The 17,103-nt window shown below is 47.6% G+C and overlaps 1 protein-coding gene across 7 annotated transcripts; it reads right to left on the reverse strand.

Annotated features, from left to right (window-relative positions):
- Positions 1 to 498: 498 nt before the first annotated feature.
- Positions 499 to 16,869, reverse strand: SRSF11 (serine and arginine rich splicing factor 11). 7 transcript variants are annotated; one of them, XM_048312464.1, is made up of 12 exons: positions 16,742 to 16,869; positions 12,241 to 12,374; positions 8,289 to 8,398; positions 6,989 to 7,081; positions 5,758 to 5,807; positions 5,332 to 5,459; positions 4,312 to 4,393; positions 3,905 to 4,036; positions 3,538 to 3,627; positions 2,906 to 3,001; positions 2,153 to 2,291; positions 499 to 2,046 (listed from the first exon to the last, which is right to left on the reverse strand). In XM_048312464.1, the coding sequence occupies exons 1-12, from the start codon at positions 16,867 to 16,869 to the stop codon at positions 1,852 to 1,854; spliced, it is 1,377 nt and encodes a 458-aa protein (XP_048168421.1). In that variant the 3' UTR covers positions 499 to 1,851. The 7 variants fall into 7 exon arrangements, with proteins under 7 accessions (XP_048168421.1, XP_048168428.1, XP_048168425.1 ...); XM_048312471.1 differs by having other exon boundaries at positions 499 to 2,049; XM_048312468.1 differs by lacking the exon at positions 16,742 to 16,869 and having other exon boundaries at positions 499 to 2,049; positions 8,289 to 9,533; positions 10,018 to 12,333.
- Positions 16,870 to 17,103: the final 234 nt, after the last annotated feature.

Here is a 17,103-nt window from a genome sequence, read left to right on the forward strand (position 1 = left end):
AGTGAGCAGGGCCTCCCTCTGTAGGTACAGATTTGCTGATTTCAAAAAGAGGCAGGAAAACTTCCAGGAAGGGCTTCAACCATTCCCAGTTAAAGATTTCTGTAACTGCAGCTGTGGTCCTGAGGCTGCTCCAACTGATCCCTGCCAGGCTCCTATCCCTGCCCTCTGGCAGTGGGAAGCCATTCCCTGTGTCCTGTCCCTCCAGGCCTTGTCCCCAGTCCCTCTGCAGCTCTCCTGGAGCCCCTTTAGGCCCTGCAAGGGACTCTCAGGTCTCCCCAGAGCCTTCTCTTGCTTTTCATCCACCAGCGCTCCCACATCCTTCTCAGCAGTCCCATAAACCTCCACATTCCCATTTTAACCCATTTCCTCCCCAAAAGTAAAATAACTCCTCCTTCACTGTGACAGGGAAAAAAAACAAAGGCTGCTGTAAGGAATGAGGTAAAGTTTGGGGCATCCAGCAGTGGAAATAAAACCCACCAGTTTTGTAGGAAGAGGAGCTGAAGTTTCAGGGTTTTATTATCAAAGTTTTGTAAAACATTTTCCGAAACTGTACATCGACATGGCACAGACTGTCGGCTACTTTTGTCTCTTTACCTGCACAAAAGTAAAAGCTCTGGAGCTGCTGGAACTAAGGAACAGCTTTGGGTAACTACTCTGCAAATACCATGGGATCACTGAGTGCGGGAGGGAGGGAACGGCCGGGACAGGAACACAAATTCATCTGTTTGTACAACTTGAGATCAAGTAAAAAGTACATTGTCAATGGACTTGCTTTAAAAACAGACCAAGGTCATTTTAAAATGCACTCCCTGCTGCAGCGGGTGAGCTCCTGAGCCCCCAGCCCTGGGTGAAGCTGCTCCCCCAACCTCCCTCGCTGGACATGGGCAGGATTCCCCTTCCCGAGGTCAGCCCGTTCCAGCTCGCCCCGGACGGAGCGGAAGGGACACGGTGGAGAGAGCGCCCTCAGGAATGTCGGGGCACTGAACCCTGGGCAAAGCCAACCAAAACCCACTGGGAAACCAAACCCAACCAAACCCAGCATGTGGCTTAAAACCAGAACTAAAGCCAAGAGCGTGAAGAGCTGGTGCGATCCAAGGCCAATTCCAGAGTGTCCGGGAGGCCCTGGCAGCCCCTCGGTGGCTGCAGGACGGGGGGGCTGTGTCACACTCCCAGGGCATTCCCACAGGACAGGGGGGCTGTGCCACACTCCCGGGGCATTCCCATGGGACAGGAAGGCTGTGCCACACTCCCGGGGCATTCCCACAGGACAGGGGGGCTGTGCCACACTCCCGGGGCATTCCCATGGGACAGGAAGGCTGTGCCACACTCCTGGGGCATTCCCACAGGACAGGGGGGCTGTGCCACACTCCCCACACTCCCGGGGCATTCCCACAGGACAGGGGGGCTGTGCCACACTCCCGGGGCATTCCCATGGGACAGGAAGGCTGTGCCATACTCCTGGGGCATTCCCACAGGACAGGGGGGCTGTGCCACACTCCCCCCACTCCTGGGACATTCCCACATCGCTGTGGCAGGACAGGGCAGTTGTGCCACGCTCCCGGGGCATTCCCACACTGCTGGGCCCTGCTGGCTCAGCCCAGGACACTCCGGAGGGAGGGAAGCAGGGAGGGAGGGAGGGAGGAAGGGGTGGCCCAGCCCGTGCTGGGGGAGGGACGTGCGGCCTGGCCCGGCCCCAGCGGGTCCCTGGAGCAGGGGGTCCCTGTCTCAAGCTTTGGGTGTGAGTTAGTATTGGGATGGACAGACCATGGAGAGCTCGGAGCTGGATACATCTAGGTTGAGGATTAACAAGTACAGCATAAAGGATCACACTGTGGAGGGCTGTGGGCAGGCTCAGTCGCTCATGTCCATGTCCTCCTCGTGGTGGTCGTCCCCATTCACCTTGGATTCCCTGCCGGGATCCCCACTGCCCTTCTCGGCTCCGGGCTCCTTCCCTTTGGGAGAGGGAGCATCCGCCACCTTCTTCTCCTCCTTCTTCTCCTTCTCGCTGTCGTAGCCCTGTTCCTCCTCATCGTAGTCCCTTGTGACCTGCTTTGCCAGGGAAAGGGACACGTTAGCACCTCCTCCTGGGACAGGGCGGGGGGGGGGATGTGGGGCAGGGCTGGGAGCAGCTCCAGGGGTTTCTGGAACATACTTTCACATCCTTGTCACTCTCGGATTTCCGGTCTCGATCCTTCTCCTTGTCTTTGCTCTTCTTTTTCTTGCTCGTTGACCGCTCCCTCTCGTCTCTGCTCCTCTCCTTGTCTTTATCCTTCTTCTTTTCCTTTTTATGCCTATGAGGATCAGCAGGGAGAGGATGAAGCCCAGCACCACCACCCTGTTCCATGGCTGGAACTGTGTCCAGAGGGTTTGTGTACCCACAGCTCACAACAAACCCAAAGGAAAATGGCAGAGTGCAAGCAGGGAACAGCCTCTGCTTTCAGGAAATAGCCCAAATCCCAGTTTCTCAGCTCTGGCTCAAGCACAGCACCACAAAGCCAAGGCTGAGAAATGCTGTGGCAAACAGAACCATGGGATCTCCTGAGCTGAAAGGCCCCACAGGCATCACGGAGTCCAAATCCTGGACAGTAAGAGCAGCGATGCTCCAGTGTTTTCCAGAGGAGCACCTTGAGCTCCCCATCCTGGGATAGGCTCCCAGAATGCCCAGGCCACCCAAAATCAGTTGATTCCTACTGTGCAGAGCCAAAGGGACTGGGAACTGTGCCATGTCCTACTCCAACCACCCCGAGAACACCTGACCCTTGGAGCTCCCAGCCAACCCCAGAGCAGCTCCGTGAAAGCAGCAGAGATCCCCCCCAGACAGAATCCCCTGGGAGCTTCCCTGTAGGTCACAGTTTGGGAGTTTCCCACCCAGACACCGTTTTTTCCAGCCCAGTGTTTCCCTGACCTTCTGGGTGACGGGGACCGGGACATTTTCCGTTTGGGAGACCTGGGCTTTTTCGGGGACCGTGTCCCGCTCCGGCTCCGCCTGCGCCGCCGTTCTCTGCAGGGAGGGACAGCAGCTTTGGGAATCAGTGCTTATTTCTTTAAAGCTACAAATGCATCCCTAATTCCAATCCCAGCCCTGCTCACAGGGTACTAGAGAGCTGTTAAAACTGCAAGTTAAATTTGGAAGTTTTTTTTAAAAAAAGGGAACACTTTTGCCTGGATTTATTCCCTGAATCAGGAAGAGTGAAGAGTGAACATCCAACTCTGACACAGAGCAAGGAGAAACTGTTCTAAGCCCAAAGAATTTACCTCAAACACTGCAGGAAAATTAAAGTATCTTAACAGACACAGGTGGTACAGGTGCTGCTGTGCCTGTACCAGATACATCCACATTGGAATCATGATCCAATGGGAGCCAGGCATCGTTTGGGTTGGAAGGGATCTCAAAGCCCAGCTCCTCCCACCCTGCCATGGGCAGGGACACCTTCCACAGACTGGCTGCTCTATCAAAGACCATTTTTTTCTATTTAATATGGAAGTGGATCAAAACCCTGCTGGGAACAGAGACCAAGGAAAATCCCATTTCTGTACCTGCTTGTGCTTCTGGATCTTCTGGTTGTGCTGTAGCTTTTGGGGGGAGTTTTAGAACGTTTCTTTTCTTTCTCTTCCTTCTTCTTATCCCTTTTAGTAGAAAAGAGATTAAGTTGTTTTCAAACCATCCAACAGCACTTCCTAATCTGCTGTACAGGGAAAGGAACGGGAAGCTGGGAAGGACAGGGGGGGCTCCCCAGGCTGAGCCCCCCAGGAGCTCCGTTTCCTTCCCTGGACATGCTCCAGCCCCTCCACGTCCTCCCTGGACTGATGCCCAGAGCTGGAGGCAGCCCTGGAGGGGCCCAGCAGTGCCAGCACAGGGGACAATCCCTGCCCTGCTCAGGACTGGATTCCCTGGAGCCAGTACCTGGTTTTGGATGTGCTCCGAGACCTCCTGCTCCTCTCTCTGGAATGAGATCTCCTTCTCCTCGGACTTTTGGATCGTCTCCTGCTTCTGGATTTGGAATGGGACCTTCTCCTTGATCTGCTCCTGGAGCGTCTGCCAGGGACACACCAACACGGGAGTCACACAAAGGACACTGTGAGATGCTCCCAGCCCAGCTGCTCGGGGCCAAGGAAACCCCAGAAACGCAACACAAGCCTCCATCCACAGCTCTCCCTGCTCCCCTTGCCCTGCCCAAGGGCTCTGGTGATAACAAAATGTCAACAGATCTTTAGAGCACTAAATCAAACCCAAGTGTCCCTTCCAAGAATGATTTTTGCAGGAATTGTTCCAGCTGTTTGGGAGGTGTTTTCAAGGAACTGCTCAGTCACCTGTGTCTGGATGAGGAAGGTGTCCTCCTCCTCCTCGAGCGCGACCTCGACCTTGAATGTCTTCGTTTTTCATCTTTTTTGTCTGAAAAGGGAAAAGCAGAAGAAAAACCAATGGCTTTTAGTATTCATAAGGATTTTCTAAAGGAAAGGACCTGGAGCTTCATGAAACAGATCTAAATCAACCTGATTTTGCCATTTGAAATCAAGGCTCATCCATCTATAGTTCTCTTCACAAGACGACAGAACCAACAGACAGGGACAAGTTTGTGACATCAAGTAACAGCTTTATGCAAAACTGGAGAAGTCAAAATTCAGAAAAAAACTTCATTTGAGTCAGTGAAAAGCTGATGGCTGCAGGGCAATGGAAAACCCTGTGAAAATCCCAGAATCTGCCGTTTTGTGAGGGGCTGAAGCTCTCAAATGATTGTTTTGAATTTCCCACTAAAGAGCCTCAAGCAAAGCAAGAACAAGAGCAGGAGCTCTGCTCTTTCCTAGAAATCATCAGGAGGCTGCAAAACTGATGAATATTCTGTGTTTTCAGGGTTCAAGTTCCTGCCTCTCAGATTTGGTGGCTCTGACATTTGTGGGAGCTGCTGGAGCTTGTTCTAAAATCCAACCTGCTGAAGGAAGCTCCAAATAGAGAATCATTTACAAACTTGTCCAGATCAGGAATGAAGATAAAGGAAAGCATCCCTGAGAAGCATCAGCAGGGTGCCAAGTGGTGAGGCCAGGAAATCCATGTTCCCTTGGAACCTGAGACAGCAGCAGGCACTTCCCTCAGGGAAGCTTGGGTGTTTTACAGCCTTCAAACCAGCGAATTTTGGGAAAAACAACGGATTAATTCCAGCCCATTTCTGCAGGACACATGGAGCATCCACTGCAGGATGATTAAAACCCTAAGAAATGGATTCCCTGCAGACCACAGACATTAAGGCAGTACTCTGCAGACCATCAGCTTTTATCATGTGCTGTATCCAAGCTCCATCCTGGCTGGAATGGCTCATTCCAGGCTGGAATTACCTGGCTCTATAGCAGCAGAAATTAAGGACTGTGCTTCTCGGACTCTCTTCATGGCCTCTTCTATTTCTTTACTGGAGGTATCTGATTTCAGACTGGGGGACACAAGACCTGCAGCCACATGGTTCAACCTGGTCAACACAAAATTCCAGAAATTCAGGCCTGAGGAATCCAAGGGATGCAGGTCTGCATTGTCAGACTGAGCCAGTTCAGAGGATCAGGGAATCCCGGAATGGTTTGGGTTTGGAGGGACATTAAAGCCCATCTCATCCCACCCCCTGCCATGGGCAGGGACACCTTCCCTAGCCCAGGGCGCTCCAAGGCCCTTCCAAGCTGGCATCAGCTCCAGCAGGAGAGGGATTGGGCACTGAATCCCCACGGATATTCCCCAGCAGTGCAATACAAGTGTTTGGGAACACTGGTGCTTACTTTGGATCCACTGTGCTCATCAGTTTTAGGAGCTGATCTGCTGCGAGAGACTGTAAGGGAAAAACAAAGTTAAAACCAGGCTGGGAGATGTGTGAGCTCAAGAGAACTTTCCTGGGAATGTCCCCTCCCAGCTGGAAAACCAGACCAGAACGCCCCCAGCAAAGAGGAAAGGCCACACTGGGCTGGTGTGACTGGGGCTGGGTGTGACTGGGGCTTTACTTTCCACAGCAGCCAAACCCAGCCCTGCCCTGGAGAGAATCAGGAATAAAACCACAAACAGATAAAAAGCCCTTCTGGGACGTGTTTGTATGGATAATTGTGTATTAGTCACTCTGTGCACAGGTTCCTTCTGTTACTGCAAGAGAACAGAGCTCTCTCTAAGCTGTCTGTCCGCTGAAGGCCTCAAGGCCAACTTATAAACATCTAAAAATTCCAGGAAAAATCTATTTTACAGCTCTTAGGAGAATCCAGGTATTATGATGATCAGTCACTTCCTGTACCAGTGAGGTAGTACTAAGAAAATGTTTAATCCTCACTCATTTTTTTTACAATGAACCCAAAGTTTCATTTTTGAAATGGTTGTTACAATCTGCTGGTTTAATGTACAAAAATCCTCCATCACCCCAAATTTACATTTTTCTAATTTGCCTTTAAAATTTTTTATTTCCATTTGTTATTTAATTTTCACCATCATTTGCTTGTTCTTCCAATGGAATACATAAAAAAATTTTTAATTATGGCATTAGAAATGCATTAAATTATTGCAACTTCTTGTTGCTGTAAAACAGTATTTGGTTCTTACCTCTTAAGTATTTTATTTATAAATATATAGAATGTTCAATATATTGATATACTTTTATTGATACAAATATACTCAGTTGTCTATTACTCAGTACTTAAAAGCCTTTTTTATTCAGCTTCACAACCTAATAAAGTTTCCTCACATTTTTGACACCTACAAAATTAAAAAGTTAAACTACTTTTTACTTGAAGAACAAGGCAGGTTCATGGCCTGATAATGACACATATTTGAAATATTTCATTGCTATTCCCAAATTATACCTTGGCCCCTGCCAACATCTAATTTGATATTCAAGGGGATTTTCTTTTTCCCAAGCAGAAACCAATCCCTGGAGTTGCCAGGCAGTGGCTGTGAACTGATACAAATGAAAGCCACTCTTCAAGCAGGAAAGGAGGGGACAATGAAGGGTGTTTTGGAATGAGAACGTACCTGGGAGTTCAGGTTTGCTCCAGGAAGCCCAAGAGCAGCAAGGGCAGGGTCGAGAGCAGGAGCTCCTAAAGCAGCTAAAGGGACAGCACCAATCTGTGACAGAGACAGCAGTTAGTGACAAAAACCAGTCAGTGTGTCAGCATTTCCCTCTGCAGCCCAGGGGGCAGGGAAAACAAAGGTGAAGGAGTAAAGCATTCCAGCAAATTGAAGGGATAGTTTAAAAGTAAGTTACTTTTCAGTGCTGAAAGGGAAATTCAGTATAAGTTTCTGAGGAAATCACCTCATTTCTAATTCAGTTTAGGGTTGAGATGGCCATGGTTTATGTTAAAAGGCAATTTAACAATATTGCATCCCTGCAAATGTCTCAAATTTGGTTAAAAAGCTACTGGGAGAGCAGAAGGCTCCCCAAAGCAGCTCATTTTGGGCCATTTCAAGTGAGATGGAGACAGACACCAAAACCCGAGGCACACTTCCAAAATGTGCTTGAAAACCTGACTCTGCAGCACATTCCCCTAAAATGGATGTGTTAAACACATCCCACCATGGAGGGGCTGGGAGCAGCCTGGGGTTCAGAGACACAACTGAAATTAAGGTGGCTCAAGAACCATTCCCAGAACTTACATGCAGAGTTTTTAGTGAATGAAATCTTTTGGGTTGTATCTGGTTCTTCCAACCTCTTCCCTGGGTTTCAAAGGTTAAACTTAGGCTCTTCCCTCCTGAGCAGCTCCATGGCCAGGGGGTCCTTCAGCTAAGCATGAGCTGAAGTGGCTTTGAGAAGTGCAGAATTAATGAGGCTTTATTATGATTAATTTGCCTCTTGCCCTTTGATTCTGTGCCCTGCCAAGAGCTGAGCTGTGACTCCAGCTTCTCCCACAATGTGCAGTTCTCCCTGTTCATCTTCCACATGAATTCCTGTAGGTTCACATAACCAGGCTCCAATTTTGCCCTCAGCTGGAGGATTAATGAAGGGAATCTCACAGCGTGGCAGCTCCTTGGACTCGAGGAATTTAAAATCTGTGAGATCTCTACTGCTTGTCACATCTGCGAAGTACAGTGGGTGAGAGGGATGGAAGGACAAACAAACAGGGCCCTGAGATACCAGGAAATAAGGGAATAGGGAAATAAGGATATCCCATCTAACAACTTGTCACTATTGCGCCCCGATTCACATCAGAGCTGTCCCAATCCATCAGGGTTGATAAAATGCTCTAGGAATTGCCATTAGCACATCAGTCCTGAAAGAAACAGCAGCAATTAAATGGGAATGCAGCAGAACCCACCCAATGTTTGCCCAGCCTACCTGAGAGAGAGGGTTGGGAGTGGGCAGCAGGCCACCCCCGGGCAGCAGCCCTGCCACGGCATTAGCTGGTGCCAAGAGAGACAAAGCCTTAGTCTCATCAGGAATGACTCCTGCAGGGAAACAGCCTGGCATTAGAGTGCATCCCAGCCCAGAGGCACCAAATACACAAATACACCCAGCAAAGTCTCCCTGATACACCACCTGAGTTTGTTGAAAGTACTTATGCTGGCTAAAATACAAAGCTTGATGGCTATTAATATTTAGCATTAACTTTTTTTGTCAGAATGCAACTTCAATGGGTGACAATTTGACTGTTCCTTTTTCTCTACAAAAGGTTAAGTTTCTAGAGCAAAAAAATAGCACAATACACACTACTTTGTTGTTAACACTGCCAAGGTTTCATCACCTGTACTCGATTTTTAAGTCATGAACCAAACGTAAGCAAGCACAGTCGGTTCTCCAGGGGTGAGAGTGCTCTCAACTTTCAAAAGCTGTTTTATGAACAACGACTCGTGTCGGCTGCTTCACTACAAAGCACACAGAAAAATCAAGATACACAAGACAAAAAAAGTTGGATTTAGGGGTTAATAATATGGTACAGTTCACTATGTTTTCTTTTACACCTACCATACAAATTTTGGCAAACTTAAAGAGAAGGGATGGGTGTTTTTGGTAGGGCTTTTGCTGACGTGTCACATGGAATGCGGTCCCTGCGGCTCTCCGGGAATGCTGGGGGTGTGTCTGTGGCTGGGATACACACAGGGATGCTGGCACATTCCTTACCTGTGCAGTAAAATGCATTTGTTCCAATATGTGCCAGCTTAGAGTACCAACAATGCTGCTGCCACCTGCCGTGGCAGAGGGGACTTGTGGCCCAAAGTCTTGCAGCCAGCTAAGACCAGGGGTTATTTCACTGCCTGCTCTGCACACAGAGTGCTCAGGGCCCTACTACAAACAATTGTGGAGGGAGTTTTACTCTATCCAACAGCAAAAGCCCTATACAGATGGATTAATTTGTTAATGTGCCCAAGCCCCCAAAATGAGAGTTCAATAAAACAATTTTACTATATATTTGCAAATACCAGTAGTGTTTCTGTAATACATATTAAGAAACTGCATCTCATCATAAAACATACAATATGTACAGGGCACTTAAGAGAAACTGGATAAGCTGCAGAAGAAAACTGTTGGGTGGTATTTTCAGCAGGGCCTGGTATATAGTTCAGGCTGAACCAGGGAAAAGAACTGTAAAACACAACAACAAAAAAGAAAAACCACTGTTAAATAAAGGTAATGGTTCCTCCCACCTATACTGAGAAGTGCCGATAATCTACACAAATGTACAATACACAGCACTGATATCTGGCTCGTGGCACTGAGCTGGCAGCACTTTAGATACCCAAAGTTATGGAGGGACAGGGGAAAAAGGTCATGGAGGCAAAGGGCAGGAATGCATAAATATATCAACATACCTACAGAGAGATTATGGGGTCATTTGGCATGCAAAATTATGTCTCAAGAGGATATTTATCAATTACAGCTAAACATTTCAAATCAGTGCAACTACAACATTTCTGGCATCTAAATACAAATCCTCAGACTTAGCTCGAGACACCTCATAGAAGATCTGCATCCATTAAAAAAAAATTCATGCATCTGATCCTCTAATTGTTTCTTTAAAAAGTATTTAAATAAACTACAATTTAAAAAAAGCAATGAGGCCCCTCACCAGTTAATTTTCATGCTTCAAGAGCTTTTTTTACTGCTGCTTTGTTAGAACCATGAAATACTGCATGAATGTGTAGAAATGAAAGAAAAAGAAACAGACAAAAGAAACAAACATTAACCAAAGAACCTAAACACCCCCCCCAGCCATCTTTAACCTTAAGAGATCCTTCCAAATCTAGGAATTAGCCCAGAGAAAATGACAAATACTAAACCTTACCGTAGCCTTTGTGTATAGTTCTATAACACAAAGCAACAGCCAACACCAAAGTGTCTGTGTGAGCTAAAACTTGGGACAGGGGGGGAATTATTGCACTAAACAGATAATAAACATTTGCTTTAGTGACAGGCAATAATCACACAGGTTCATTAGCACAGCAGAAACCAGAGAGGAGGGCCCCATTCAGCACATGCCTGGCTTTAAGCACATCAGCAGTGGCACTGTGGGTTGGGGAAATGCTGCTTCTTGTTCAGTTGGGACCCTGGCAGGCTGAATTTCTGGGGAATACTGTGCTCCAGCACAGGGACAGAAGTATGGGATTATCAACCCAGGGGCAGTACTTCATTGGCTGAACATCTCTCTAGTGATGTGCCAAGGACATTAAATTCTGAACTGTTAAACAACACAAGGTACAGCCCAGGAGTGACTCCTTAACAGGCCCAGTAAAATATTCTACTTTAATAATTTGATTTTCTGAAGCAAAGCTGCTGGGTGGGTTTCTCTGAGTGCCAGATTTATCCACAGTGGACAAAGTCAGACTGACAAAGAGAAAAGTGGGTTCATCCTTGTAGGAAGAGTTAAACACTGGCATTATTCCCATGGGCCTTGGAGAATATTGCAGCACCATCCCACTGGACTGTTGCTGTGTTTAATACCCACACAGGGACAAGAAGCCTTTCAGCTCTGCTATTCTCAAGTAGTGGCAGCAGGAGCAGTAACTCCATTACAGAAGGGGTTCTGTGCCCTCAGGAAGCAGCAGGGCTCAATCAGAGGCCACACTGCACATTCCTACACTCCAGGAATTAAGTTGGACATCTTTTAAGTTTAAGTTTCGTATCTTTTAAGCTTAAGGAATACAAAGATAAGATAAGACAGCTCCCCAGGCCTCAAGAGACAGCTCCAGTGTGACAGATTACAGGTGTGAACCCAGGCCATGTACCAAACTTAGCACTGTAGTATGACTTAATCTGCAAGATTTTATTAAATGCAATCTTTCCCAGAAGAAAATCAAGAAATGCACAAGTACAATGGAAATCAGTTACTTCTAAAGCAAGTCTAGAAGAGTTTAATAAGACTTCTGTAAGAAGAGGTGTCTTCTCAGCACTTTGCTTTTAAGGTAAGTTCCAAAAACCCTGCTCATTGCCTTTCAAATTACTGTAACACCCTAAAATGTAAAAATAAAAAGAAGAAGAGAAAATGTAGTTAACAAGTGGTTACACCAGGAAAACACTTGGGGACTTGAGTGCTTGCTGGCCTTTAGTTAATGGCTAGAATCCCCTGTAGCTGCAGAGGACCCACTGTTTTTCAGTCATCTGGAAGGGCTTTGCATTTGCCTTCTCCACTACAAAAATCACACACACAAATAACAGAGAGAAGAGTTTATTATTTAGTGAAATTCTATTAAATATATCAAGGATGAACAAGAAAACTTGGAATTAAAAACTAGGACCAGTGCCCATGTGGCACCTCTTGGAAGTTGTCACTTTTGAATTAAACCGTAATTATTCAAACCCTTGGTATACTGGACTCCACAAGGAGAGTGAGGGCCTTTTTTTGGGGCTGTTCCCAAATAAATGTAGTGGCAGCATATCCCAAAGGAATGTTAATTCCTCTCCCATGCACTCTCGGGGAGGGAGAAACCATTCTCATGAAGAGAGTGAAAGTGGCGAACAATTATTAAGGTACAATTTCCTTAAAATATTGACCTGTTTGCATTACAGTCTGTTTGGGAAAATGTCTCATTGAGACTGACACAGAGCAAAATTTGCATAGAATTCTGCCTAAAATGTTATTATTCTACACTTTTAAGACACACAAAACTTTCCACTTTGGTGTCACTATGTAAATAAACGGATCAAATCCAGGGGCCAAAGGCAATATACCAAGGGTTTCAGAATGGCGGTCTCTGACGTGTTTGACATTGGACTACTGTTAATTTTTGTGCACTAGACAGGAATCAACCACCACCCAAGGGTGGCCCCATAGAACATCAAACAAGTTACAAACCTTCAGCATAGGGAACGACTATGAGGGCTCTGTCAACGAACACAGTGTTTGTCAGGTGCTGGGCCACCACGGCCGAGTCGGGGTCGTGGAACTTTACAAAGCACACGCGCGACGACACCGGCAAGGGGGAGTCACTGCAAGAGACAGAGGCAGCACTCAGGGACAGCAGGAAACCACACAGACCAACCCCAAAATGACACCATTTGTTACACTGCCTCACTTGGAGCTGCACATCAGCTCTGTTATCACTTGCAACTGAGCAATAGTTCTGTGATGAGCTATAAACCCATGAGTGGCCACCCAAATGCAAGTTCCTCCCTGGCTGGGAGGAAAATTTGGCTGAAATAAAGAGTTACCAATTCTGTATCGGTTAAACCCTGTCGTTTCACACTCCCTGCTTTAGGCCCCAAATCACTTATTAAGGTAAATTGTGAAATGAAGAGGGTGACAATTACAGGATCTTTGTGACTCGTGACAAGGGCACGTAGGGGCAGGACGTGGGGTGATGGCTTTAACCTGACAGAGGGCAGGGATAGATGGGATATTGGGAAGGAAATCCTGGCTCTGAGGGTGCTGAGGCCCTGGAATAGAATTCCCAGAGAAGCTGTGGATCCCTGAAGTGTCCAAGGCCAGGCTGGACAGGGCTTGGAGCACCCTGGGAGGTGGAAGGTGTCCCTGGCAATGGCGGGGGGTGGCACTGGATGGGCTCTAAGCCCCCTCCCAACCCAAACCAGTCTGGGATTCTGTTTTATTTATCAACCCAATTCCATACCAGCTTTTAGACTAAACTTCATCATGCTCGCACATCCTGAGGAATGCCCAGTGCTGAGCTCCTGCCTGTCCCTCAGCAGGAAAGAACAAACCTAAGGAAATTCCAGGATCTCAGGCAGGGAACCCTCCAGCTCACTTCACTGTTCCATAGAGAAAAGTGAGCACAGCAAACACAGACCTCTCCACAAAGTAGGTCTGTGCTTATTCCCAGCTCAAAACAAGTGTCTGTCAACCTACAAATCCAAAACTGAGAAGTTTTGAGTCACTTCAAAGAAAAACCAACCCAGAAATACCTACTTCCTACAGCAGGAAAGAACTGTAGAACTACAGCTGTGACTTCCCTAAAACCAAACCAAACCAAAAAACCAGAGGCAGTCAACCCAGGCAAGGTCCAGAATGGATTTCAAGAGCTCCCATGTCCCGAAAATGGGGCAGATTTTGCGCTAATTGGACGTACAAAGTGAAAGACAGGAAGAAAAATGGTTCTGCAGACAGAACTGTGGGACAGATAAGTTAAAAGCTGCCTCCAGAAGGCCCAGGACAGGGAGTGGAAGCAGCAGCAAGTCCTAAACCCTTGTTCCTACACCAAGCCAGAAGTCCAGATCAGCCTGGGAAGCTCTGAAAACATTCACTGATCCTGACAAAAATCTGCTTTTCCTACCTGGATTCCCAGCCACAACTCCAAAACATCCAACTTCAAAGGCATCCCAGCAGCAGAGCAGTTTGATCTGGGCTGCTGAGGCTGATCAAGCCTTTCAGCACTGGGGGTTGTCAGAATTCAGGGAACAACTCCGACACAACCAGACAGATCCAGGGTCTATTTTTGGCACTGCAAATGCCAAATGCTCCCTCACCTTCAGCCCCACTGAGCCAAACACACACAACTGCCCCCAGTGTCTGTCAGACCACACTTTAATAACCTTACATTTAACCTGATGTGGAAAACCAAATTGGAGGCAGCACATTGCAGCTTCTGAAGCATTAAAATTAGAAACAGCCACTTGCTCCCACAGCTTGAAAACTGAATAAATTGGGAAGTAACTGCAGTGATAAATGAGAAAAAAAAATCGAAGAAACTGTTGGCTCTCCTGTGCCCAGGAATCCACAGCAGCTTGCCAAAATGGTGCCTTTTTTAGCCCACAAGTAAGAACTAATAAGAAGAAATAACAAGAAATAAAACAGAATAAAAATATAATCCCAAAGAAGCATGAAGGTGTTTAACAAAATCATGGTAAAATTGTAAAGAAAAGTAAATCAAGGGGTGATTGCACAGCTGAAGGAGTTACTGATATAAATGGTATAAAAATGACACAATTCATTACATAAATGCAGCCCAGTATTTTCAGGCATTTTTAATATGTCAGTGATACCAAAGGAACCAGATCTTATTTACTCTTCAGCAGATCCTGTTTACAGCCAGGAGTGCCACTGGGAATGCTTTGGGATAGCTGAGCTTTTTCCCAAAGTAATGAACCTAAAATAACAACTGAAAATGTGTTAGGCAATGCTTCTGCAGCCTGACATTTAATTTACATCTGTGTACTGCACTTTTAAAAATGGTATTTCCAGTCACTCTCAAATCCAAGCTGAGTGAAATTCATCAAGAACTGGATGTTCTCAACAGTTCCCAAAAAAAGCCAGCATCCATCATTATTCTAATTCACTCAAGACTGAAAAATTCAGGAATTGTCTCTCAGCCACTGGAATGCTGGGACATACAAGGATTTCCTGGGGTTGGAATACAGGAGACTCAGAAATCCATTCCCTCCACTTTTCAGTTTGGATGGAGTTTTCTGGAATACCATAAAGGTGAGAATCAGGCAATGGAGTCAGGGAAAAGCAGGAGGAGGAGGAAAATTGGAAGAAGTCCCAGAGCTGGTTGTGCATTGAAGATGCAGCATGAAGCTGAGGCGTACAATAAAGGGGAAACGGGATGAAATAAACTGGGAAAAGGAGGTGGATGAGGGCAGAGAGGAAAACCAGGAATTCAGAGAAGCTCAGGAAGTGATCTGCAAGTGCAGGAGAATAAGGAAGTTCTGCAGCAGAGCGACACAGATCAAATGAGGGGGTGGAGCAACGGAAATGGGATTGGTTCCTCAAATACTACAGGCAAGGGACAATCCCAGCAGGATCCAGGATAGAAAGGAATCCCGATTATGGGCAGAATTCACAGATTTATAATTTATATCCTGTACCCCTCCAAAAATGGATGAACACCATGGGCAGGGAAAAGTCAGGAGCTGGAATGTGAAGGAGAAGGAACAGAAAAAGAATGTGTCACTACTGGAAAAGGTTCCCCTCTTCGGGGTGAAGTGGAACTGGGGACTCTGAAGTGACCCACAGCAGGTTCCCATCAGCCCAGGGAAAACCCACAGGAGGTGAGTGCCAGGGCCCTTCTGTACACAAGGGAAAGGACACCAAGGCACTGAAGTAATCTCTGAACAGAGTAGTTAATGTGTATCTAAAGCTACAAAGTTTCAGAGACACAAATCACCTCCAACAACCCCCCTGAAAAAGCAGACAAAGCGTTCCAACAAAGAGCAGCAGCCCAGGAAATGACTACACCCGTCACAGGTGAGCTCCTGCCGTGTCAGTTATCCCAGATGGGAACAAGGAAACTCCATCTGGAGCCGTCCCTGCATTCCAATTCCATACACGGTCACATTCCATTTCTTTCCAGGCTCCAGTTCCAACCTGAAATTGCCCAAATCCAACCCAAAGTAGCTGCAAGAACACCACCGATCACATTTCTGGATGTGCAGGATGGCTGGGTTTCCCTGGTTTGTGCTAGCAGCGATTGAAGCCTCAATGAGGAAAAACAAACGCTTTGTGACAGTTTTTTCCCCTAAAATAAAAAATCCAATTTTGGGTATTATAAATAATTGATTATGTTCTTGCTTGACAAATCTTCATCACGGCAGAAAGAACACCTTTAACTTATATAATGAAGATGCAAAACACCAACGTATAATGACACCAGGCTCTGTAAATCAATCAAACTGGCACAACCATCACCACTGCTAACACCCAGGTTTTACATTGCATCAGAAAGGATTCTGAAAGCACTTAGTTACACTAGAATTTAACTGTTTGTGAAGACATAAAAATTGACTTATTTCTTTTTTTTGGTTTGTGGCTATTTACAAATTGCCGGGGTATTTGATACTTTATTTTCAGTTATACACACACTTTAAATGTGCATTATTTGTTCTAATTTGCACGGAATTCCTTGCAAGATGTGCAACTCAGAAATGCATTTGTCTGATAGCGGTTACCTTCCTGTTTAGCACAGATTTATTTGCAAGGAACACAAATATTAAAAGTGCATTTTTTGTAAATCAGTGTTTAGCTACTCTAGCACAAAATTCTTTGTATCAAATGCATTTATATGCATCTAGAACTTTTCGTCCTATGGAGGTGACGCAGACAGCAGAGGCTCAGTAGACACAACCCTGGACAAACAACTCCTGGAAACAAACGTGAATTTCACAGGAGCCGCACGTGTCACCTCACGCCCTACATCAATCCCCGCAATCCCGTGACCGAGCAGAGCCGCGCTGGGAACACCAACTCTCGGGGTGCGCAGCGACAGCCGCCGGCCGGGATCCCGGCGGCGGGGGCGGCCCGGGCCGGGAGCGGCCGTGGGGGCGGGCGGGAGGCGGCGCTGGGCCGCGGGCAGGGCGCGGGGGGGCGGAGGGACGGAGGGGGAGGCGGCGGGGCCCGCACTCACTCGGGGGGGAAGAGGCGCAGCTCCTCGATCTTGCCCAGGAAGCCGAAGAGGGTCCGCATCTGCTCCGAGCTGGCGCTGGGCGAGACGTTGGTGACCTGGATCACGTCGGTGCCGCTGCTGGAGGCCATCGCGCCGCCGCCCGCTCCGCCGGTGCTGCAGCAGACACAGCGGGGGCGGGGAGCGGGTGAGGCGCGGGCGGTGCGGTTCGGGTCGCTCCCCCCGGCCCGCTTCGCCGCCCCCGCTTCGCCGCCGCCCCCAGCCCGGCCCGGCCCGGCCCGGCCCCGCCGGCCCCGCGCGCGCCGCCTCACCAGCCTGCCCGGGCCGCAGTATCCCACAGTGCACCGCGCCGCGCCTGCGCGCGC

The sequence above is a fragment of the Corvus hawaiiensis genome, chromosome 9 (genome assembly GCF_020740725.1).
Source record: "Corvus hawaiiensis isolate bCorHaw1 chromosome 9, bCorHaw1.pri.cur, whole genome shotgun sequence".
Taxonomy (NCBI): domain Eukaryota; kingdom Metazoa; phylum Chordata; class Aves; order Passeriformes; family Corvidae; genus Corvus; species Corvus hawaiiensis.